General features: G+C 45.3%; 1 protein-coding gene across 1 annotated transcript in view; it reads right to left on the bottom strand.

Moving 5' to 3' along the window:
* The window catches only part of flna (filamin A, alpha (actin binding protein 280)), a 56,449-nt gene that overhangs the window by 29,131 nt on the left and 1,280 nt on the right, over nt 1–26,038 (bottom strand). The window contains exon 2 of the mRNA XM_066709999.1: nt 14,169–14,628. Within this exon, the coding sequence (XP_066566096.1) occupies nt 14,169–14,550 (382 nt within the window). The 5' untranslated portion in view covers nt 14,551–14,628. The remainder of the gene's footprint in view (nt 1–14,168; nt 14,629–26,038) is intronic.

The raw sequence follows: 26,038 nt of genomic DNA, 5'->3' as shown, positions 1-26,038 counted from the left end.
CAGATTGTTCCCATCCCTTGGTCCTCTTTGCGGGTCTGTGTTGTAAAGGGGGTTGTGATTTGTAATGGAAATGTTAAATCCAAGATCAAAGTCCCAGACTGAGAACAGGGCCACCAGTTATCAATGGGCTCTAGGGCCTGTCAGAGGACTTCAAAAGGGAGAGAGCGAGCTGGGAAATGTCCTGGTTGATGGCCTAACAATAGGCCTGGCTGTTGCACTGCAACATGCACACATGGCATGGATTGAGTGGCACACAACAAGCATGGTTTAAAAGTGTGCTATTCAACAACACGCAAACCAAAATGTGGCATTTGTGGCCTTCCTTTTGGGAGTTTAGCCCCATGAAGGAACACTGAATTTAAGTTGCCATTTTAAAAATTGTAAATGCACATAAAAACAAATATGAAAGTGGTGTAGGTAACATTTATACAGATTTAAGAAACGAGACCAGACTATTAATGAGCAGATCTAACGCAGAGAAGACGCAAACTGTACAAAGCATGCCGAGCGTATGAAATCTGCAGAACCAACCCCCGCCAATTCACACTTAATTTAATCAGAGCCACAGTCTGAGCATAGCAGAGCTGTTATTCATTAGATGAACGCAGTCATTTTACGATGGCCTTCACAGTCACGCAGCCCTCCCACTGCTGGTGAAGACATGGTGCCCACAACAACTGAAATGCCATGCAAAAACACAGCTCTGCTTTTTTGGCAAATGGCGATGAAAATGAGTGAGAGGGGGTTTCCAGTTGCATCTTCAACCCACAAACTCCTTCTCTATACACCCGTGCCAACTGCAGTTCTGAGAAGTGCCCCATGACACACACACATCTGAAGAGTTTAAAAGATATAGAATACAATGTTGCCCAAGAAGATCGTTGATTTTATTTTAAAAAGTGGCAGGGGTGCAGAACAAAGCCGCCATACTGGAACATTGTGGAAGCGAGTTGACGAGGAGGATTCACATAAAAGGTTTTATTAATTCCAGTGACAACATAAACCGAAAGAACGATGCATGCAAACCGTAAGTCTTGCCATGATGTCCAGGAAAACCAACTCTACAAACTTACTTGAACGTCCCACGGGTAGACAGTCACCATTCTCACAGACCGGCTTGTGATGCCATGTTGGAGCATGTATGGATTCCTCCACTGCCAATAACTTACCCACAATCCCCCCCGGGAACAGGCCACTCTCTCCTGTATCTATACGTGTTGATCTAGTAATCGTTTACATTTTTGTTTTGTTTTATTGTAATCAGGTTTTGCTTTTCAGGCTTTTTCCTCTGTAAAATGAAAGCATTTTTGGGGTTAGGAAACTCAAAACACTATAAATACAACTGCCTACAACAGAGCTGCCCATTGTTTCCCTTAAGATTAATGAAGATTGCATACGAGTTGTTTCTCTCCATTCCTCTCCCCCCCTAAAGAGAGAAAACAGCTGACGAGGTTAATTTTATAAGACTATTGACATTTCTGCCTGGAAGGGCCATTTCTGTACAAGAAGGTACAGGATTAAACCACAAGCTGCATTCCTCGCTTTTGTTGTTGGGAAAATTGCGAAACGCGAGACGGGAGAGCGAGTTTGCACTTTTAACAAACGATTACTAGATCAACATGTATAGATATAGCAGAGAGGCCTGTTCACCAGGAAGGCAATAGGATCTCCATGGGGACATCTTATTTTCTGGGGTGTTTTTTGGTTTTAGAACAGTTTGAGTAGGGAGAGAGACCAAGCCCAAAGAAATACAGGACAGGACCTGCACTATATCCAGTCAGCAATTCCTTTCAGGCTATGACACACTGACTCACTCCCAGCCAGGACGTCTCTTAAATCCTCCCATCAGAAATGTGGGCAGCTCCAAAGAGAAAGATCTTTGGAAAACAAGAAACAAGAGAAAACGCACAAGGGCTGAACACGTGGAAAACAAACAGACACAGGAAAGAGACAATCTTCCAGAGGAAAGGAGCTTGAACAACAAAGAAATGTATGTTTTTACAAAATAGAAACTACCAAACATTAAAAGACAGCAGAGAAACAATATACCACCCCATTGAAAACTAAATTTCCCTCCTGCCTTGTTCTACAATACAAACCTGTGGCCCCATTTCCCCCTCCGAGATTACAAGAAAACACCTTCCCCGCTGACGGACATACTTTCAGGTGTACACCAAAAATAATTGGATCTTGAACAAGTACAACAGAACGTGGATCCAAACAAGCAATTCCAACTCAGTTCTGGACCGACACAAACTCCCAACGGGATGGAAAAACAGGCTTGGAAACTGGGACTACATGAAACAGTGTGGGGACAACATTACAGCAACCCTAACATTCAGAATTTGAATTTACAAAGTGTGTACATCTAACCGAATACTTAAAGATGTTAATTTTTTTTTTTAAAGTGCATTGATCCCATATACAAGCAAAGCACACTACAGACTCCCAGACTGGCGAGTCAGCTTATAGGTGGAGCGCCTTTTTGTATGAGATTAACATGTACACACAGAAAAACATCCAACTGTACGGCTGCCAGGTAAGCAGTAATGATAGCCTAGGGTTCCAACTCTGAAACCTGAATGCGAAAACACCTAGAAGTATAAATATTGAGAAATCGAAGACCTGCCCCAGCTGGCCTGCACTAAAAGATTGTTGCAAACAGTTGTTGCTACAGATTCACCATTTGTTTCCCTCTCCTGGTGCCTTTCTTCGCTTGAATACATGCACACCCGGGCACATTGTATTGGCGTTATGATTGCGTGGCATCTTTTGGGGGCTTGTAGCGGCCCATGCAAGCAGCATGCGTTTAGTCTCCGTAAACCGTTCACACCCCCTAGACTCGCTCTCTGCCCATTGACAGCGACAGACAGACACTAGAAGCTTCTGAATGAGCTCTCCAACCGTCAGATGATTTCCTGACAATGAAACCGGGGCATCGAGTGGCAAGTGTTAATAATGCTTTTAGGAATCACCGATCCATTCCGACGTAGAACTCAGAATGGGTCTCTTTTGGGGAGGATTTGGCAGAAAAATACAGACGAGATTTTAAAGGATTTTTTTAAAATAAATTTCTGAAGTCTCCAAGCATTCCCTGCAGAGTACTACTTGCATCACCCTGCGGGAAGAGGACTGGGCAGTCTCTTTTGGTCTTATATGGTCACGGTTGTTTAGGACCAGTCTTGCATAAATTCCCCCCAAATGATTCCCAGCACAGGAAGAGATCTTGGGGGAGGTAACGGACTGTGTGTGTGTAGGGGGGGGGGGAGGGAGGGAATATTTGAGCTCTGACTCATCCCTGTCCCACAGAAGTAGAATTCGAAAGTCATCCCCAGAAATATGCAACATCCAGAACGAACTGTAGTATTCGTCACAATGGGACTGGGGGCTGAAGGGGAGGTTATAACAATATGACTAGCTAGGCGTACTGCCATTCAGCTACATTTAAATGGGCAGTGTTTTACTACAAGAAAACACCAGCCTTTTTAACCATAAAGGGTTTTCTGTGGAATGCGGTTAACGACTCCGGAAGTCTAGACGCGTGACCCAGGACGGACCTTCTGACCACACTGGAAAGCCAGTCTAGTTCCAATAACATTTACACAAGCCCGAGTGTCTGTGTGTAGCGGGAGGCAGCCATGAAGACTTGGACCCCCCCCCTTACCAGAGGTTAAGCACCTCCCTCAGGAGTACGTTTTTCTTCTTCCTCAACTGTGCCCAATGGTTCACGACGACTGTGGCAATTGCGGGGAGAAGGGACACTTAAATTAAATTGGTTTTGCTCTGTGGTTTCAAGTAGCATGAACTAGAAATCATACATCTGTCAATCCTGTAGGCTACATGCACTAGATCTTCATGCACACGTGAGAGTAGAGGCAGCGCATCTGCAAAGCGAAATCGCGTGCACCGTAGTCTAGCAGGTCTGACCACAAACCGTGGTCTGGACTCCCCCTTGCTTTCCGACAGACCCACGCGCGCCATCTCCATGGCAAAACCAAAACAAAGCAAGTGGGGCATCGGGTGCCAACAACAGCAGGAGTTTGTATTGTCTGAAGAGAAGTGGAAAAATGACAAATGCGAACTTAACTTCAATCTCAAACAAAACTGGTCATTAAGCGCAGCCAGCGATGTGCTCTGCTCGACACCACCTTCATGTTCAAAAGCTGAAGTTGCAGATTTTGGTTGCTGCTGTGAAGCCTTTGTGCTTCTTCAAACACCTTGCTTTGGACAGCCAGGCAGTGAGAGATGGCAGCTACAAACCCCTGTGCTCAGCTCTGAGACCACCAGAAATATTTCACATGAAACCAAAACCTGCTGAACATGAAGGGTTTAACTGCCTGCAGTCAGCGAAGGAAAACGCAAAAATTCAATGCCAGTCAAAGACTTCCGTATTTCACACCCTCTCCCAATCTCCGAGTACTGCAGCTAACCCTCTCTCCACCCCTCTCTTCCTCCCTCCCTTCTTCCTTCTCATTGGCTCAAACTTCCCTGGATTTTTTTAGCCATAAAAGGACAGAAGCAAACTTGGTCCTTGCAGGCAAAAAAAAAAAAAAAAAACTAACATGAAGGTTTCCAATTACAAGGAGAGAGAGAGGGGAGGAGGGAGAGGGAGAGGATGGGCAGAGGAGGCAGAAATTTGGGGTTTGTCCATTTCAGGCACTGATACCGTGACAGCAGAGATTCTCCAGCGATTATCCCGGTTCAGGATCTCATATTTTCAGTCAACGTCGAACACAAAACAATTGTTGCATTCAAACATTTTTTTTAAAAGTTGTAAATCAAGGCTACTGGATTTACAAGACTACATTCCCTTCATACATATACCGTCTTGTTTTAATAACAAAATTGAATGCTTCTTTTTTTAATGCACATGGCATATTAAACAAGCATTTTTTTTTTTTTTTTTAACCCTTACCCTTTTTCAGGTCCCTTCAGTGGTAGAGCCTGCTCCCTTTGGAGACTGGCATTTTATCCCAGCACGAAAGCAATTTTAATACAGTAGGACTCTTTATAGAACATCTTATCTGTGCTTGGCATCACTTTTTCCTTCTCTGCAGACTTGAATAGGGCACAGCACTGTATTTAACAGAGTACTTCATCCAACCTATTGCACAAAATAACCAAACTTTCTGCTATACACAAACACACATACGGACTGTCACATAAAACAGAAGGAGGATAACAAAAACATGTGCCAACGTGCTTTTTAATAGGCCTTACCAGAATGTAGTCACTCGTAATAGACTACCGGTGCTCTGCAACACACAGACAGCCCCACTGGAGCCGCAAGTGCAACCCTGCAGACTGCAGAGCGGGACTCAAATCACAGAGCTCTGGAGATTATAGAAAGAGAGCCTCAAATTGAGGAAAGTGGCAGGGCTGAATCATAAGGTGGCACCCAGGCCGATGCCCAGCGAGCTCCACGTCTGCCTCCTTCTGTAAACAAGCCGTCTGTGTGTTGCAGATCTCTGTCCTGGGGGAGTGGGAAGGCAGAGGGATCGGAGGGCAGAGAAAACACAAACGATTCCCCTAAACGAAAGGATATCACCGAGAATCTCAGAGCGAATGGTTGAAAGTCCAAGACAGTGGCGTCACTGCCCAGCTCCCCATTCCCCCGCAAGCGGATAAGCAGAGAGCAGGGTGCTTTAGAGGGGCACTACTAAACTGGCATTAGCTTTGGCCGAGTTGCCTTAACTGGATAGGTATCCCCACTGCCCAGCTGCCATGACAAAACACTTAAGTATGCCAGACTTCAGGACTAACCTATGGCCAGTTACAACCCAAAGGCCAAGGACTTTGAGAGTCTACATTACAATGACTGTAGGACAAAATGAACGGGGGTGACTAATATTGCAACCATCAAACCTAATGCTTTGAAACTGTCTGACCTTTTGTCAAATTCTAACTTTTAAACCTTTACACTTAAACAATTTCCACTACATCCGTTTCTGACCGTAGATTTCATCACCCTGAAAGTGTCCGAAAATGGCTCAACAAAATTTGCAATTTTTTTTCAAAGTCCAAATCTACAACAACTCATTAGGAAGCAAAAGATGTGGGAAGGATTGAGTTTGTGGGAGGTGGGGGATGGGGTGGAAAGAATTCCCACTACTCCACTTCCTTCTAAACAGGAAGTGGTCACACCAACTTTGAGCCAATGGGATGATCCCACAGGAAGTCCCCTCTTACAACAAGGCAATGCACCCGTCAACACTGGAGAGGACAGTTTACACAGTTCCTGTAATAATTAGCCATCAGGTACCCCCCTTAAAAAAATAATACAAAGCATGTGTTCGGTTATCACAGTTGGTTCCGAGTTTGAAGGTTTTATCTGAAATCCAGCACAATACAGAAACTGGCCTCGTAAGGAAGCACACCCACGGGCCTCCGAGGGCAACTTAGAAGCGGAAATACTCATTATCGAAAACAAATGAGCACTTGGAGAGGTTTTCCAACCCACAATTCTCTAATCCATCTGAGCATTTATTTTCCATCAGAGTTTAACAAATTTCCTAGTCCCAAGAACCACTGTCCTCTGAACCAGGAGAGGTTAAGAAAGTGAAGCGTGTTTAGGTGCAAAGAACAAAAAAAACCCTGGAGAATTAAAAAAAATTAAGCTTAGTTAATCCAATGCTTTAGTATAGCAAGATCTTTATAATATCATGCACAGTTCAGGTCAGCGGCAGCAGTTTACAACACCGATATTGCTGGACTGGAATAATAAGAAGGATCACGAGATTAATCCTAGGCTTTAAGGGAATATCAAACGCACACAGATTAGAGACGTGATCGTTGGAGATTGCTTCAGGTTCAACAGGGGAAACAAGGGCAAGTGGAAAAAGAGGGTGTGCTTTTGGGACCGAACACAGGAAAGTATTTACACAAAGAACTGTGCGAGTCTGGAACAAGTTTGTCAACCACTCTCCTGAGGCAGACTGGGGATAAAGATAGATATACACTCATCTCAGATCCAGTCATAGGTTGACTGACTCCCTGAATCCTTGGGAACACCAGAAGTCCCCGTTTTCAACTTCCACACCATGAAAAAGCACCAGCATAAGGTTTTTGATACAAGTCACATTCAGACTCAAATGGTTTTCAAGAAGTCTTGGGCTATTACTGCCCCCACTGTAGGTATGGACAGTATGGACTTGTATACAGGCAGTGGCCTACTTTTTGGAAGATTTCACCCTAGGGTTTACCTCTACACACTATTCAAACACTCAGCTGTTGTCTGGGAAGCCTTTTCCCCCCAATTTTTGCCACTACTGTAGTCAAAGTCAAATAAAATGCATATATAAAACCTCCTGGATTGAAATGCAAGATAGAAAGGTGGTGGGGGGAAGCATTTCAGTGTCGGCACAGTGTCAACAGTCTTGAGCTGTGTTACGCCAATTTCCTTCCCCCATGCAAGAAACGGACGCCCAGCAAGGCGAGACCCAGAAAAAAACTCTTACACAAAGCAAGGCAACACCAAAAATCAGACAAATTGCAACTGCAGACAGAACAGGATGCTAGACGTTAAATAAATAACAGGAAAGATACCCAGACAGTATCAGTGTGCTGCTTTTGATGCCTGCGGTTTCCACTGTGGTGCCACATTAGTTCCTGCCATTAAAACGTGGTAGCAAGGATCTGTGCAGTAGAGTGAAACTGCACGGTAAATCAGATCGGCTTTACTCTAGAACAGATTTGATCGGGGTATTCCAGATCCTGAGGGGTATCGGACACATGATCGGTGAAGCTCGAAAGCAGCAGGGACAGAGGACTGGAGACCGATTTGCACAGAGAGTGGTAGGAGGCTGGCACAAACTCCTCAGTTTAAGGAGCAGCTTGAGGAGATTAGACTGTTAAGATAACAACAACCAGTGAATGAGATGGCACAAACTGGAATAGATTGGCCTTATTTTGAAGGGCCACTGTTTCAATGTCATCTAAAGTTTCTCGGTTTTGTTTAAGTGCCCCATTTGACTAGCATGTGAAGGTACGTTTCTAATCCCAGTTGCAAACACTTTACAAACATGCAAAGCAGCATCTGCCCCTTTGAATAGCTCTTGCAAAGTATAGAGAATTTGGACAAACAAAATAGTCTCATGGCCCAGACTCTTTAATCCAGGAGTCTTTGTGTTTGGGGGGGGTTCCTATGGTTCAGCCCAATAAACTCCAAGACCAAAGTAAGGAAAAAAAACAAAAAAACAAAAAAACAATTTACCCATTCCCCATTGTCTGTGGAGGTCTGATGTTCCAGTAGGTCCACCCATTTACAGAGCTACAACTCAAATATAGAAAGTTAAAATAAAATTTTGTAATCTTATAAACCTTCCCCTAAGCTGGCAGTTCGCGTGCCTGTGGTAGAAACTGACTCATCGCACATGACTCTTCTGGTCGACTGTGGGTATCGCAGCTGCAGAGTTTTTTTTGTGTTTTTCGTGGTAAAACCAGCGGGGAATGGAGAAACTAGACTGATGAAAACGAGAAACCTTCCAACTAGACAGCCAACCAAACCACACTGCAATGTTTTTTTTTTTTTATATGAAGCAATACCAACCGTCTCTAATCTAATCAGGTGCCACCTTGAAAACAAGCAGTTAGATGTTAACACTGTCACACCGAGCTACCGAACACCCTGCAGCCCAGCGCTGCGACACCAGCTTACTAAAACTGCACCACTTTGTTCAAACCAAACGGCCTTGTGAAAACATTCAACTCCTTGGACATCAACAAACAAGGGGCTGACCAGGCAGGACAGACCAACATACTGCCAGAGGACAACCTTGTGAAATCGATGGCAGAGGTGCAATGCTTTTCCCCTCATCTGACCTTCTCCAAGAAATCCTCTGGAGTCGCCCGAGAGGGCAGACTGAGGCAACTTGCAACAGGGATGAAAAGGCAGCAGGTCACACGGACCAGGAAGAAACGAGTGGAAGGCAAAACGGAAGATGTCCTCTTTCCATCCACGCAGCCCACAGAACTCAGTCCAGCCAAGAAAGCTCTTGCATTTATAGATCTCCCCTCCTCCTCCTCCTGAGTCAAGATTCCCTGCTGAACCCCCCTCAGAGAATTGAGGAACTCTGGTCTTCCCCCGTCCCCCAGATTGTTCCAGTAAGGATATCCTGACTCCTCCCCCCACCAGCCCCCCAAGCAAGGGAAACGATGCAGGATACTCGAACGCCGTAGAAAACCAGAAGAATGTCACACAGCTGTGTAGGCTAGGGAATATTAAGGGACGCCTCTGGGTTGACTTAAGCCCAGTGCATAAGGGACAATAACAACTCAAGATCTTGAGCTATGCAGCATTCATTAGAAGTGCAATTCCACATTTGAAAAACCATCTAGCACAGAATGATTGATAAGATGAAAGTTATTACAATTATTCAAGTCTCCATCAGAGGACTGGGGACAGTCGAGCAGCCAGGACCCACCTTCTGCACCGGCACGCTCACACACGATCCAAAACATTATTAGGACTTCACATATGGATTTGATATAGTTCCAGTAGTTAAGGGGGGGATCTGGGAATACACTGCAATCATGCTGCAGAGCATACACATGCAGGAGGCTTAGTGGCCCTTTTTTGGGAGCTTTCTTCTTAGTTTGTTACGGGGTGTTCAGTGTCTCAGGGCTGGGCTGCAGTGTGTTCAGTCACAGCCATTCCCCCCCTCCCCCACAACAAAATCAAAGCACCTTTCTGACAAACTGGCAGTTTCATCTTCACTAATGGGGATATTTTTTGACTGATAGGGAAGGTTTGGTCATGTGAAATTAGAGAATGATTGTGGGGGACTATTTCAGTGCCACATAGGCCTCACTTCCCAAAATAATGTTTTGGTTCTTTTTGGGGAGGGCATAAATAACTGAAGTTATTTAGAAAAAAAGTAAGGTTGAAGGAGACATCCTAATGGCAATCCGATCATACACACAGCTTAAATGTGGTTTGTTACATTGGCATCTGACAAGACTCATCACATCTCCCCAATGTTTGGAAGGCGACGCAACATTAGTCCTGTTCCTCATTCTCCCCGGATGAGTACAAGTTCAAACACTGCGCGTTGTCTGTTGGCATGCACTTTTGTGCAAATAATCGAAGGCAATGGCGAAGGTAGGGCCAATGAAAACAAGCCACAAGAACTGCAGCACCTTCCCAGAGACCTGGCTGGCAGTCAGCTGCTCGCGTTCCAGTAGAGCTCGGCACAACAAACTCTCTGTCTCGCATTCAGAGCCTCCCCAGACTGGGAAAATATGCAGCGCGCAAAATAAAATACAAAAATGGCGGCAGGATCTAGACTTTTCTTTCAAACAAGCAGCACAGTCAAAGCCACATTATGTTGGCATCAGTGGTCCCAGTCTGAGGAGGGTCTTGGGACATCAATGCCAGGCAGTTCAGTGACCATCCATCACTGGGCCAATGGGAGATATGGTAAACAGATGATAAAAACGTCAACATGGCTGTAAGTCACACGGCTTAACAAAGCCACAGTCACTGTTCTTAGAGGCCAGCAGAAGACCACTTTTCCTTTTGCTCCAAGAGGAATCCACCCATTTGGAAAATTAACGTTTTAACTTTTCTTCTGCCCAGTGACAACCTATTGTCACAGCAACCTGGGGGTCAGAGTTCAGGAAGCATTCTCTCTGTAGTGCGAGAGAAAGTGTGCGTGTGTGAGTGCATGAGAGAGTGAGCGTGCGTGCGTGTGTGTGTGCGTGCGTGTGTGAGAGAGAGAGTTTTGTTACTATGAAGACTGGAGTAGTGAGTGAGCAGAACGTTCGCTTGTAGGAGCCCGACAGAGAGCAGGGAGTGTCCATTCCAAATGTGTAACGACCTAAATGGGATTCTTCAGTGTATGTGAAAAGAAAACCAATGAGGAAAAACTCAATACATACTAAAAGATTCTCTCAATCCATAGTCTAATTTACCCTCCACCTTCAGTCTAAATTATAAAAGATTATGCTTTTCACTTTCTCACTTAATGGACAAAACATGCATTTTGAAGAGGTTGCAGTGCTAGAAGAAAATCCTCAGGACAAACCAAGCAGGCACTCGACCAAGCTTTGCAAACTCAGGCCTGCAGAACCCTTTTTAAAGTTTCGAATTACACAGCCTGTAGCAATTTTTTTTCTCCTTTTCCTGTCCCAGGAAAAAAAAAAAAAAAAAAAAAGCCAGTGGGGTTTTGTGGAGCTGCAGGCCCCTCAAACCCCATTTTAGGTTTTTGGAACAGCCTAAATCCAAGGAAAAAATGCTTAATCATCACACAAAAGACCAGCTAAATTAGAGTGTTGTTTGACTGGCTCCCTCTCTGTGACTGCATTCCTCACTAACATTTCAAATCCGAGGGCTGGAAAAAATAAAAAAAGTAGGCCTTAAAGGCACAGATTTCCTTTATTTGTGCATTCTTTTGTCACTGCCATTTGAAGTTACACTTTTTCGTGTTTGTTTTCTCAACATAGGCCCTTGTAATAAACACATTTTGAAAGAGTTGCAAGCCTAAACATAATGAGGAATTCAGATGGATCATGGCTGGAATATAATTATAAATATATTTAATGTCAGTCATCTTAATACAAGCTGGAGAAAAAAAATCAAATAAGCAAAAGATGAAAGTGTAAGTTTCTTAAAAGCAATTGCATAGAGAAATAATCAAAATGACAGATAAGATGTGTGGAGAATGAACGATGCAGGTCACGCCTAGTATGAGCAGACTGTTGTATTGCACTACATTCACACATGATACACCCTACACCGAGGCAATTCGGCAGCATCTGTGAATCCCACTTCCCACAATGGCGAGCAGGAGAAGCCGAAACCCCAGATCGACCACGAGAAGTAAACCCAGAACTCGTCTGGAACGGTCCAGACAGATGGATCGGTGGGAAATTCAATTCAAAAGATCTCAATAAGCAAATCTGAATTGTGAAAGCATTTGCTTTATTTTAAGAACAAACACTTTCAAATGGTGAAGCAATCCTGGGGTTTTCAGTTCCTCCGGAGAAACGGACTGAGCCAAAAGTTGTACTTTCATGGTTTCCGATAGCTGGCAAATTAGAGGGGTGTGGTCCTCGGCTCCGAGTTGAATCAGATGCCAAAAGGGGAAGCGAGACCCGGCGACGCTCCCTGCAGCACACGGGCACGGCCCCCGCCATCCCAGGACTGTGAACGTGCGGGAATACAAGCAACCGAAAACGCCATTCCCTGCTGCACGGCACGGTGCCCTCGTTGGGATGAGCGGAGCAGGTCGCTCGATCTCCGTTGGGCCATGGCTGGCCAAAGCTAAGGGGGTACGATCCCGTCAACCTTAGCAGGGGTTTGCCGAAGAAATGCAGATTGACACGGGATCACAGCACACAATCCAATTCATTCAGATGCATGATGCATGATGGAACTGGCCTTCAGGTTGCTCTCATTGGGTGTGAGGTTCACATTACATTTGTCCACACATCCTTACAGTGTTGGGCAATGTACACATTTCATAAGCAACGCAGGCACCGTTTTATTTGCGCGTTCTCTCTTTTTTTTTTTTTTTACCCAGCCACACACACCCCCGCCCCTCCCCCTCTGTGCAGAAGCCCCAGATTTGGTTTTATGTAAACACCACCATTTCACAGTTTCAAGCCTTGGCTCCAGCCCGGCCATTCCTCCTGCGTCTCTAGGCCCTGGGGATTGTCAGATCTTGCCTGTGTCCACCATAATTGATATGCATGTGGACTGCCATATGCACAATATTTCCCCTTTGAGAAAGAAACTTATGTTCAGATTAGCAGTGCAGTTAACGGGTCCCCAGGCCTTTCAGGGTCCTGGAAGTGATTTCTAAAGACTATGTGCATGTTAGGAATTTAGATAACAGGACATTTAAGTGTAGTGCAGTAGCAGATTATATATTTGGGTTTGGCTGTGCACCGTGTACCGGTTTTATCTCTGACATGACCTGAAATGGTCTGCATTCTTAAGAGTCCGTGTGTGGCGGGGGGTTATTGAAGCAGTTAAATAATGGACTTTACATAATCCAAAGATGCAACTTCACATTCCTTTAATACTATTTCCCAAATTCGGAGTTAAATCTTCCATCACCAAATGGTACCTCTGCAGTCGTCCCCCCCCTCTCTACAGTTAACTCAACCACTTAAATCTCTGCGGTGTCCGTCGCCCCCCCCCCCCCTCCGGCTTTCTTGAAATTTGGGAACGGTTAGCGAGCTGGGGCTTACCCGCACACATGGAAAATGCATTTGCAAGTTCATTTGCTCCATACTGTTCTGGCGGAGCGCCATGCCTGTTTCAGCCCCCAGTTACCCCCCTGAAACAGTAACTACTGGACACGATGGGGCGCAACATTGTACCCGGGCTGCCGTGCGCCCCGTCCACAGAGCAAATGACCAATCACAATCATCTTCTGCGTCATAATAACACGATTAATAATCCATCTGCGGTCTCACTGCCAGCACGGCAGGCATTCAAACCACAGCCTGAGCAGGAGACTGACAGCGACGAGGCGATTTAAAGAGGCCGGGTGTGTGCGTGTCAATTCAAAGGCACACACAGAGAAGCGGACTCCTGCAATTGCTTTGACTACAAACTTTTAAAAAACAAACTGCGCCGCAAAACAACAGTTGTCATTTGCAGACGAGCGCAAAACAGATCGGAAAACTGAAAAGGGACCCATTCCGTAACCCACACCCCTCCGTCTCCGTCTCCTACTGCACTGCAATGATGGCTCATACACGCAAAACATGCGCTGCATGGCTTCAGTACACAAGGCCAGCCTACTCCTGCGGGCCGCCAGAGACGGGCTGAGCAGCTCCGTTACAGACTAGCGGCCCGCCGTGCCTGCCCGCCGGTGTGAAGTCAAAGGGAAGCGCCGACAGCAGCGGCGCGGAGGACAAAGACGCACCGGACACCTTCACAGCCAAGAGCAGCAATAGATACGCGAGTGAAAACACGCAATTAAAAATGGCTATATTGAGATAACCCCCCCCCTTGCATAGCTCCGCATTCAAACAAACCGAGACATGCCGTTCTGGTTAGCGCATATTTTCGCTCGTTTTTAAATAAATCACAGACTGTACACTCCAGTACAATGCATATGCAAATGAAGAAAAGCATGCACCCGATGCTCGCCTATTCTTTTAACACTTTGCATTAATACCAGCTACGGACACTTCACCCCCCACAGCGGACTCACCGATAGACACCAGCTTGATGTTCTCCTTGTCCAGGAACTCCAGGGCCACCGACACGTTCTCCAGCTGCATCTGCCTGAAGGTGGGCCGCTGGTTGTACTTGCGGAACATCTTCTTCTGGCTCAGGACCTCCAGCAGGCCGATGAGCCGCAGCCCGTCGCTCAGGTCGGTCTGCAGGTTGGCGATGCGCTTGTTGACGCACTTGAGGTGCTCGTTGCACCAGCGGGTGAACGTGTTCTGCTGGATCTTCTTCCACGGCGCATCCTCGGCCAGGTCCTTCTCCGTGGCGGGCATGTCTGCGTCCTTGTCGGCTAGGGCTGCTGCGTTCGAGGCGGCGGAGCTCGGAGCGCTCGACTGGTTCAGGCGGGGGTGTGGGCTGCTCATTTTAATGCCTCTGCTTTTTTTTTTTCTCCGCTTGGGTGTGGTCAGTTACACTTCCTCGGAGCTTCTCTTGGGGTGTTTCTGAATAGCAGAGAGAAGAAAAAAAAACGTGTTAAAGAAATGTGTGGTAGAGAGGTCTTTTATGAGAAACAAAAAGTTTGACGCAAAACTTTTGGCGAAGGGAGACAAAGTTGTTGAGATTGTTGAAGTGTCTTTTGGGAGCGGTTTGCGGTTCATTTGTTAAATAAACAAGCAGGACAGTGTGGTTTATTTTTTTATTACAGAAAAACAAACCTCAACAACACGCACATATCAAGATTATTTCTTCAAAACTCGGATAGCACTTGTGGGGCAAATGTCAGCTTATTGTGCCGATTCAAAGCAGCATAATATCACATAATATCCATAATTATACCCCCGCTCCACTGAAGACACAGAGGTCCTTTTTTAACGAAGTCTTCCCACACAGGGTCCGAGAATAGGACGTTCAATAGAAGCCAAAACCATTATTTCTTACGGTCTACAGATCCTGCCCTGATCGTTTCCTTGCTTGTGTTGTGCATCCATGTAGAGGTCTGTTAGACCGGTGGGTTTGTGGTGTTTGTCACGGTTTTAACCCCACATGAGGACCTCCAGGCAGCGTGTCCGCCTTGTTCCTGTGCAGGACGATTAGCGACACTCCAGCTCTATTTACTGTGTTTATGACGTTTGGGATTCAATATTGAATCTCAGTTTTAATAAGATTATAGAGCACACATCACAAACTGCGGTTTCAAATGGTATGTAGGTAGGATGTTCTAAAAACAAGTACGATTTATCAAGCACATCATTTTAGAGCTAGTCGTTATTTTTATAATGAATATGAAGCATTTGAAGGACATTGTGATTGGGCAGGAGCAGCAGGTTTATGCTGGACAGATAACTGCCCTGGCTTGGGCAACTCTGCCCACAGAGCCCCTTTATCAACAACGTACGTGCGAGAAACCAACACTGTCAGGCAACCTCTCCTCTGTACCAATGGACCCAAAGAAACAACAGCACTGAAGTGTTGCAAATGAACGCAGCTCTTCTATCCCTCCACCGACACATGACAACTATCCCACAGACGAGACACGCCTTTAAAAGAAAGGGGAAGATGCTCTTGAAGTAAGGAGTTTCTCATATGTGGTTTGCAACTTGTGTGTGCAGATCTTTTTCTCTGACGTTATCAGTAACAGTTTATCTTTCTCTTGTTTTGAATGATACGTAGAACTCATTTCTTGCAAATTCCTGTTGTTGTTGTTGCACTTTTACGTATAGGAATGAGAGACTTACCTTTCTGTTGCCCACTTTTACCAGGAATCTAAGGGTTAACCCCACTTTGCTCTACCCTGTCAGACAGCTGGGGCCCATTTCTATAGGGTAAAGTGAGGACATGAATACTTAACCAGGGGTGTCAGACTCCAGTCCTAGGGGACTGCACTGTCTGCTGGTTTTTGTTCCAACAGGAGCCCCCAATTACTTAATTAATGTAATGATTTACTCAGGTGTGCTTATCTAAAACTTTCATTTTTTCATTTGTATAGCTGACAATTTGTTGATGACTCAAAACACTGAACCCTCAGAACATGTCAGTCTGGAAGTGTTCAATTAATCAAATTAATTGATTGTTTAATTAGACCATTTAGGAGTGAAGAGAGGGGCTGGAACAAACCCATCAGACCCCCCAGGACTGGAGTCTGACACCCCTGACTGAAGCCCAATCCAGGCTAAACAATCTGCATTTCTGTGTAGGGGTTCAACTAGCCTTTCCTCTCGTTAGACATCTCTATCGCTCATCACAGTCCATTTAGATATCGGTTTCCCTAAATCACCAGTTTCTACAGACTGGGAACACATGTTGGTTATTAAGACGCATTCATTTTGGGGAACTGTGGTCCAGGAGCGCTAAAGTGAATCCAGCTGCTTTTTCCAAATGACCTCCAAATGGCAGAATTCACTGATCCTCTGGCCACCTCACCAACCTAAATGGATTGTTTCCAGGACTGTATAACCCGGTGGTTTCAGGGAGGCCTTTCAAACTGGTATCGTCTCACACTTTAACTCCTGGGACCTTGAGTCCTTGGTTCCGGAACTGGAGGAGCCTGGTTGTCTCCTGGGTTTTGATCCAGCCGGATTCTTAATTGATTGCCTGATCAGTTGTTCAGGTGGAGATCGTTCAGGTACGTAAGTGACAACACCTGGGGCTGGGATGAAAACCAGCAGATCTGGGGAGTCCTCCAGGGCTAGGGAACCACTGCTACAAGTTTTTAAGTTGCTGAATCATCCCTAATGTCAGTTGTCTGATACCTTACACAAACATTGACCTCATATGTCTGGTACCTGTCAGTAACAGACCTGTTGCATCCGTGTGTTACGCCCTTGAGGACTGTGTCATGCAGTAGCAGGTGAAAGCACAAAAGGAAGCATTAGACCAGTGGGTCCCCACCCTGGTCCTGGGAACACACTGTCCTTTGGGTTTGAGATCCAGCTGCATTCTCAATTCATTAACTGAAACCTTGTTTTGTTTAATTTGACTTTTAAAACAGTTTAACTTAAGGACATTTTGAGAATTCAGCTGCCTTCTATATGTTTATATTTAGCTTGACGTCTCCAAGCTCCGATTAGGCCAATTAGTAGTTCAAATATGACTGAGGTCTCAATTAGAACAACAATTACCAGGACGTTGAGTCTCAGACCAGGGTTGGGAACCACTGTATTTGACTGATGTGTCCTGCAAACCCCGACGTCTACAGTACTGCAGGGTCCATCCAACGAGGGTCTGCTCCGAGTGGTTCCTATACTTCAGGTCTATGGAGAATTTTCATCTAGTGAAATCATATTTCAAAAACCCAGACTTTTTCTTTATTTTTTATATAATCATAAAGAGACAAACAATGCACAGGGGGGAATACCTTTCAGAGCAACAACCAAACACAGTTTTGTTTAACTAGGGACTAACTTGTTTCAAACTTTGCCCGGAAAAATGTAATTGACGGCAGGTAATCTTTTTTGTGAGGAAGAAAAATGCTACCCAACCTAAACTATAACAAGGGGGGAATAGAATATCTGCTCTGTGGCAGTGTCTTCGGAGGGGGAGGGCAGGCTGTTTGGTTAGCAGAGTAGGACAGTGCATCTACAGTGGCTTAGCTCGAACAATACTAATAAAAGCATTATTGAAATTCTTCTCCCGATCTGACTAATAATGTCTGTGAACGCTGCCTGGCTCTGATTCATTTCCTGTGTGTGTGTCTGTGTTTGTGAGTGTGTGACTGAGTGTGTGTGTCTGTCTGTCATTGTTTTGTTGTATCTGCCTGATAAAAATCACCTCCAATCCCTAGGGCTACAAAAGATTTATAGACATTTTGTGTCATGTCTCAGTCAGCCGCCTCCAGGTGCTGGAGTCTTCTGCAGTCTCTTTGGTGTGAACTCGTTCTGGGCAGGGAAACGCCCTCCTCAGCATAGAGATCGAATAATGGACAACAGGCAACAGATCTGATGACACTGCCATCTTCCACACCTCAGTCCCGACCACAGCGCCTTCCTCTTGTCTCTCCCAGTCTCGCCCCTAAATCGCACCAGCTCCCTCCCCTCTGCCAGTCTCTCAACCACTCAGTCACTGGTCACCATTTATTAACACATAAGTACCTAAATGAATACATTCATGACAGTGTTAGGTTCCCGACTGTTGTTACCTCTTACACAACAGATTAGTCGCGATTCACTGGCTGGCTATATAAGGATATCTGGGATCCAGCTTGGCCCCTCCCATCGCAGTGAGCTCATCCAGTTTCCTATTGTCCCTTAGTCAGCCATGACTCGCTGTAGACATCGGCTTAGCAGGCACCACGCCCCTGTTAAGACAACAAAGCCACTACATGTCTGCTAGCAGCCCCCGTCACACTCTTCCAAGAAAACTGTCCTGTCAGTGCCTGTGGCCTGAAGCAGCAGCTACGAACATTTGCATAGATCTACAGCATCATGTTGATAATGGCGTATTAGATGCTTTAGCTGCCTGTCTCTTGGTGTGGCAAGGTTTGAGCACAGCTAGGGCTCTAACAGGCTTCATTGTCATTAGTCATTGTCAGTGGGATTTCCCACTAGGGCATGGAGGGATTGTAGGGGAGGGTTGTCCAAGGGTGCCAGGGTTGGATGGGCCCCAAGTCGGACAGGGTTTCCTCAGCTTGTCACACAACAGTGGCTCTTGTGTCTCAACCGGGGCCCCCTGTGGGCTTCTCAGCCAGAGCTGCGCAGTCAGTCCACCCCACGATGCTCTTGCTCTGCTGTTTGCACTGTGGGACTCGCAGAGTGGGAAGAGGTGTGGGGCGGGACAGTGCCTGTTCTGGAGGACACGTATGTGTGTGTATGTGTTTGTGCGTGGTCTACTTAATTTCTAGCATAAGCACAGGAGTTGTAGCCATCAGCTGAGATGATTAAAAATGGGTTATTCCAAATTTGCAGGGGGCAAAATAAAAATAGTTCTTGATTCAACAGTTTTTTTTACTATAAATAATTCCCAATGGTAATCAAGTATTCCATTAATATTTGCTTCCAGGAAGTATTAGGCTCATAGCATAGAACGACAAGAACGGTTAATGTGAATTTCCCAGCACTTCACAGAGCTGAAAAACAGCTCACAATTCAAGCCACCGATACTGAAACATTGTGTTTGTTCTTATCTTTATATGAATCCTTTTACTTTCTGGAGCTCAAATTTGAATGCATACAAAGACAAAGGAGAAGAGGAATACACAAGTCATAATAATAATAATAATAATAATAATAATAATAATAATAATAACACCTGATAAAAATAAGCCTGAAGCCAATTCCACTCTTAGAAAATTCCAGGAATTCAAAAGGAGACGATAAACAAATGTTTCCTTTGCTAACGCACTTCCTTGCCTTTCTATTTCTCGAATGTCTTTGGCCACACAAGACCTGTCTGTCAAACTCTATACATCGCTTCTGCCCTCTGCTGTTGCGCCCCTTTGCATGCTGGTGATAGTTTGAGTGTGGAAACGATGTGTGTGCAGCACAGCGGGCAGTGCTTGGCTAGGCGTGTTGCGAACACAAATGCACAGTGCGAGGGACACTTTTGCATGCTTACAAATCACTCGGATCCGAACTCTGACAAATGCAAAACAGATTTCTCTGAAAGACGCACTAAACGCAGAAGTATTAACTCTCCCAGGATAAATTGCAGGCACATGCAAATCTCATCATCAGATCACACTGGTGTGGGAGGGAGGTGGTTCACTAAAGAAGAGGGGGCGATTATAATTGGTAAACGAACGATGAGAATGATGTATTTGAGATGGGAAGGTTGTGTGCAGGATGTGGATTGGTTGGTTCTCGAAGCAGCACAGTTTACAGTGAATGTATCATCCATCTTGTCTTCAACTTCACTTGGCACAGGACATGGCCAATTTACCTTGAGAATGCAAGTCCTCTTCACTCGGGTACAGTTATTGATTTTACACTCTGGTCTCTCCAGTTGCATTTCCTTGTTTCTGCCCACAGGTTAGATTGACCACTCAGCCAGCCCACTGCAGTGACTTCTTTGTCAGGTACGAGAATGGAGGGACGGGACAAAGCAGGCGTCCTCCGAAACGCGCACAGGCAAAGTTGGCTTCTATTTGATCATGCCTGAACCTGCATGAGCCTGAGGGAGGCTGCTGTGCGTTGATCCGAGTATTGCCCAGTTGACTTCTACCCACCTCTCTCCCCAGCAATGCCCAGACAATCCCCCACACCAACCCGTGAAACTCCTGTCTAAATCCGCCAATGGGACGGTTAGGATTTGAGAGCTGCTGGGTCCAGGCTATGGGACGCATCCTGCTCTCCAGGGGTGGAAGCTTTTACTGGTTGCTGGGTGAAGCCATAGACCGTATTAGACCCTAGATGTTGTGGCACTAATATACTTCCCCTTTTCTCTTCCTTTCACTTTCATTTTATTGCCCAGCGGTGTAACTACAATGGACTAAGGACCCAGATTCAGACTTGTGTGTGTCACACGCATTCCCCTTCCTTTCCTTGTTTGAGAAAATATCTAACGGTGGAAAGTCTGAGTTCACCGCCCCGTCACAGAGGGGTCTCCAACCCGAGTCCTGGGACAGCGTTGGGGTGATCTGGTTTTCATTCTGAGCCCGCTCTCGATTTCATAATGGTCCCAATTATCTGCCTATTTAGTCTACATTAACATGATCCTTATCCACTGATTGACGATGCATAGAAAACCAGATGTATGGGGGGCCGCACAAAAATAATACGAATAAAAATACACAGTGAAACATGAAACAGAGAGGCGAGGAACAAAAGTATGCCCCCCACGCTCCTCCGAGCTCTGCCGTCACATGTGGGGCAGCTTCAGGGAGCTTCTGGTGGTGCTGGGTTTTACTAAATAAGGAGACATCCAAAATGCACTGCTGCGAATGTGTTGAGACTGTCTTGTTTTCGCTTCCCTGTGAAGAATGTGAAGAATGCCAGGGTCTGATTAGGCCGGCAGCTACTCCTGACCTCGGTGGGGTCTCTGCCATCCACAAATCCAGATAAAACAGACTGGATAGGATTTCGCTGATGAATTGCAGGGTCTGCACTTTGTGGACACACACACACCCCCACATATAGAGACAGATACATTATTTCCCAATTCAGTTTTAAGGTATATGTCCATGTTAGAATATAGATGTGACTTTTGCGTTGCTAACAATGTGTTTTCTCATCTAAAGTTTAGTCTGCAATGTAATTAGATCCTGAGTGTGTTTATACAGTGATTGTCCTTTTAAAGAAAAGCAGTATTGTGAAGACTGAGCACAGAGGATCAGTGAAATTTGATACACATACAAATGGGATGCAAGGGACCATCACGCTGTCCCTCGAACACTGAGGAGTTTACGATGGCTTTGTGCCGTGTTCCTCCACGACTGCACACCATCACGGGCAGCAGTGTGTGCAGTGATCAGGGCTCTGGACTTGTGGGTTGTGGGTTCAATCCCAGGCACTGCTGTTGTACTCCTGGGCAAGGAACTGTACCTAGATTGCTCCAGTAAAAACTCAGCTGTGTAAAATTGGTAATTGCATGTACATCTTAACACAATGTGATCTACTGTAACAACTGTAAGTTGCCCTGGATAAGGGCATCTGCTGAGAAATATAATAATAATAATGGACAAACTTTACAGGGTCCTCCTTAGTCCCATTTGTATAGTTCCTGTCTTCATTATGAAGATATCCACTATGCTGTGCAGTTGTTTGAATAGATGCCACCTGTATATTTAAGAGATATAATAAAACACATACCCCAGGAGGAATATCTCCCACAATCTTGGGTCAAGGAACCTACCTGAAAAAATGTGACCCAGTCATGCTTTAAAAGATATACTTGCATTCCCTGCTACCCTACCCTCGTCACATACTCTGTTCTGTAGTAAACGCAGATTCAGTCTGTTTCAGTTTAATTTACTGTGCTCCTATGCAGTCCCACCTAATCCAAAAATGTCTAACAGTTTATCAGCAAAGAGCACGGGGGTGTGTGGAGGGGAGTCGTGCCGCACCCAGGCTGCCAATGGACTGTGATGCTCGTATACTTTCCTGTGGCCTTTTTCTTTGTGGACTTGTTAGTTCACCTCTCACACAGAGCGCATACTTTGATCTTAGTGTGGATGAAATTAAACAACATTCAAGTGACATGAATTGTTTGATTGATCTCAGTGTGAAAACGTCAAGACTCTGCGCAATAAGATTGTCTGTTACTCGAGTCATTTGAGACACATTCAAGCGCCTCGCCACTGCAACAACGTCCCCTAAAGAAAGGCCTTGTGGAAAATGATTCCCTCATCCCAAATCCCAGTGTTTGGCGCCCTCTAGACAAACTGTCTCCCAGTGCAGCACCGTGCGGATCGAGGGGCCGACCAGCCCGCAGGCATGGAGAACAATGCACATCCCCGCCCCGCAAACCCAGCGACCGGATTAAAGAGACGCAGAAAACCACCGGAGTCACACGTTAAAGGTCAAACTAAAAACAAGTGCATCGGTGACATCTACAGACAACCTCCTGTCTTGGTATTTGTAATCGAGTGTAAAAACAGGATATGCTCTATGAAAATATTTTAAAAAGACAAAAGATACAAGAACCAACATGAAAAAACATTTAGATTTTAATAGCTATACACCAGAAATATTAATTACTATTACTATAACAAATACTACTACTTTGCATTTTTACAGTGTTCTAAAGCAGATCAGTTCAGTTTTGTTGTTGTTGTCGCCCTTTAGTCTTTGGCAATGCTTTGGAGGAGGTCCAGCGCTTGTCCTGATCTCCAGCCCATGGGCCTGCTTTCATTAGGAGTGACCTTCCAGTCTGCACAAACCCAAACAGGCCTCCTATGATCTCATATCTAATCTGACGTCAGCCTGCTGCCCACACATGACTATTTCTGTGAAAGTTTATTTTATTGACTTTGTTATTTTTAATCGCAGGCCAGTACTGTGTAGTAAGCAAGATGTTTGCAATTAAATCCAAACGCAGCTGGTGAACGACATAGTGGTCGAGGCCGTTTAGGTCATACGAGTATACTTTGACTTTACCAGCCCCTCCGCTGCCTCCCTCTCGCTGGGGCTGCCAAATCGGCTGGATGACGTCATGTCTTTCTCTGGAATGCTGCTGTCATCTTCTGTATGCTTTTACTTATGTAGCTAGTTATATATGCGTTTTTCTGAGCTTTCATTAATTATAATATGACCATTTGATTGATTAAAGCTGTGACTAGTATAGCAGCACATAGACTGACACAATACTGGCGTGCGTTGTCTGTTTCAATTCAACTTCCAGTGGGAAAGCGGAGAATTGTGCAACCCTGACGTCATTTATTGGTGTTTCTGTCCTGAGTAAGATATTAAATCTAGGAATATGGAAAGGACGGTTAAGGAAATATATGTTATGTTGTTATTATTATTTAGTACACTGTAATTTATTGTTCAGAAACAACAGCGATATAAAATGAACACCTAATTGCCATTTGGTATTTATGCAATTAGGAGGCTTCAGTCACTGCTGTAGCTCTGCAGTATGAGTTGGGCTCAGGAACCATGTAACTGTGTAACTGTGCAACCATGTAACCATGTAACCATGTAACCGTGTAACTGTGTAACTGTGTAACTGTGCAACCATGTAACCATGTAACTGTGTAACTGTGTAACTGTGTAGGGATACTGTATGCACAAGTGTGGCACAGCCAAGTCAATTTCCAATACATTAAAAAAGCATTGAGAGCTGTTAGTTATAGTTCCCACAGATAGGCCTACTACTACTACTACTACTACTACTACTAACTACTCTTACTCGCATGCTGCTGCCCGGCCCACTGGCGCCACTGTGTGTATCGGCTGGCTTTGTAAACATACGTGTTATTGCCCTGACAACGGCAACACAGCCTCCACTGTGCTGCTTGTTTTGCAGCCTCAGGATATCCTCGGGCCAATGGCATTGTCATCACACATCCACACCGATACAGTACACAGAGGTGGAGCTCTTTAATAACGTGTCCTTCACAACTGTACCCAATACTGCATTCGAGGGTCCTGTCATTGACTTTATATCAAACACTGCCGGTACCTTTCCCTGCGGTTAGTGGTGTTTCTACAGATTGATCGACATATTGTTTATAGAAAACTTATTTCACCAGAATAGTATGCAGAAAACCAGACACTAAGGGCTGATTTCACAGACCCACGTTAGCACCGGTCAAGGACACAAGACAGTGCCTGGTCATATATTGCGTTGTGCACAATCCTCATAGGAGTCAACGCTACACACTAGCTTTAAATGCTTTAAACTTAAGAAATACCAACAGCAGTTTCTCCCTCAGCGAGCCCAATTCTTTAAATGTGTTGAAGTGTCTTTTGCATTTTTAAACTTGAGCAACAGTTAATGAAATGATGTACGCCAGCACAACCCACCTTGACTTTCAGCGTCTATACATTGACAAGTGAGCTGTTGGGTGTTGCATCATATGGGTTTCAGTGTTAACACACCCTGCGCTGCTGCTAGAGGAGCGGAAATGCCAACACATAGCGCGCCTCAGAGACGAACCGAGCACAGCAGACCACACAGCGCATCTCTGTGCAGTGTGTGTGTGTGTGTGTAGTGTGTGTGTTTGTGTGTGTGTGTCTGTGCAGTGTGTGTGTTTGTGTGTGTCTGTGTAGTGTGTGTGTTTGTGTGTATGTGTCTGTGCAGTGTGTGTGTCTGTGTAGTGTGTGTGTGTAGTGTGTGTGTGCAGTTTGTGTAGTGTGTGTGTGTCTGTGTAGTGTGTGTGTTTGTGTGTGTGTGTCTGTGCAGTGTGTGTAGTGTGTTTGTGTGTGTGTCTGTGCAGTTTGTGTAGTGTGTTTGTGTGTGTGTCTGTGCAGTGTGTGTAGTGTGTTTGTGTGTGTGTCTGTGCAGTTTGTGTAGTGTGTGTGTGCAGTTTGTGTAGTGTGTGTGTGCAGTGTGTGTGTAGCGTGTGTGTGTGTGCAGTGTGTGTGTGCAGTGTGTGTGTGTGCAGTGTGTGTGTGTGTGCAGTGTGTGTGTGTAGTGTGTGTGTGCAGTTTATGTAGTGTGTGTGTGTGCAGTGTGTAGTGTGTGTGTGTGTGTGTGCAGTGTGTGTGTGTGTGTGTGTGCAGTGTGTAGTGTGTGTGCAGTGTGTAGTGTGTGTGTGTGTGTGTGTGTGTGTGTGTGTGTGTAAATGTGTGTGTGTGTGTGTGTGTGTGTGTAAATGTGTGTGTGTGTGTGTGTGTGTGTGTGTGTGTGGTGTGTGTGTGTGTGTGTGTGTGTGTGTGTGGTGTGTGTGTGTGTGTGTGTGAGTGTGTGTGTGGTGTGTGTGTGTGTGTGTGTAAATGTGTGTGTGTGTGTGTGTGTGTGTAAATGTGTGTGTGTGTGTGTGTGTGTGTGTAAATGTGTGTGTGTGTGTGTGTGTGTGTGTGTGTGTGGTGTGTGTGTGTGTGAGTGTGTGTGTGGTGTGTGTGTGTGTGTGTGTGAGTGTGTGTGGTGTGTGTGTGTGCTGCTGTTCTCTGGAAATGCGGTGCCAGTCAGGATTGTCACACCCTTTCTTCTAAAACACCTCGCACAAAACGTCAAAAAAAGAAAAGAAAACCTCAATCAGCTTCGGCAGCTTCAACCGCAGCAGCCGATGCGCATCTCGCCCGCGGGAATGAGAGACACTGATTGCCTGCGTGCTCATCGCACCGAGGACGGCAATTTCAGGATGACTTTTTTGGTCACTTTTGGGTTACATTGAGAAAAGAAGAAAAGCGTAACCTTCCCATTGTCTAACGGTATCTGCAACACCGTACACACCACAATCCCGCGTTTTGCTCAGTAAGTATTTTGCTCACAATGCTATTATTAACGTTATTGTTTTTTAATAGGCATAATTAAACATGCTTCCTGCACCACCTCCATTTATATATCCCTTTAAATAAACAGTGCGTATCTGTA

Source organism: Amia ocellicauda, chromosome 7 (assembly GCF_036373705.1).
Source record: "Amia ocellicauda isolate fAmiCal2 chromosome 7, fAmiCal2.hap1, whole genome shotgun sequence".
Lineage (NCBI taxonomy): Eukaryota > Metazoa > Chordata > Actinopteri > Amiiformes > Amiidae > Amia > Amia ocellicauda.
Note: the sequence above shows the minus strand (reverse complement) of the source record. Positions and strands in the feature narration are given on the sequence as shown.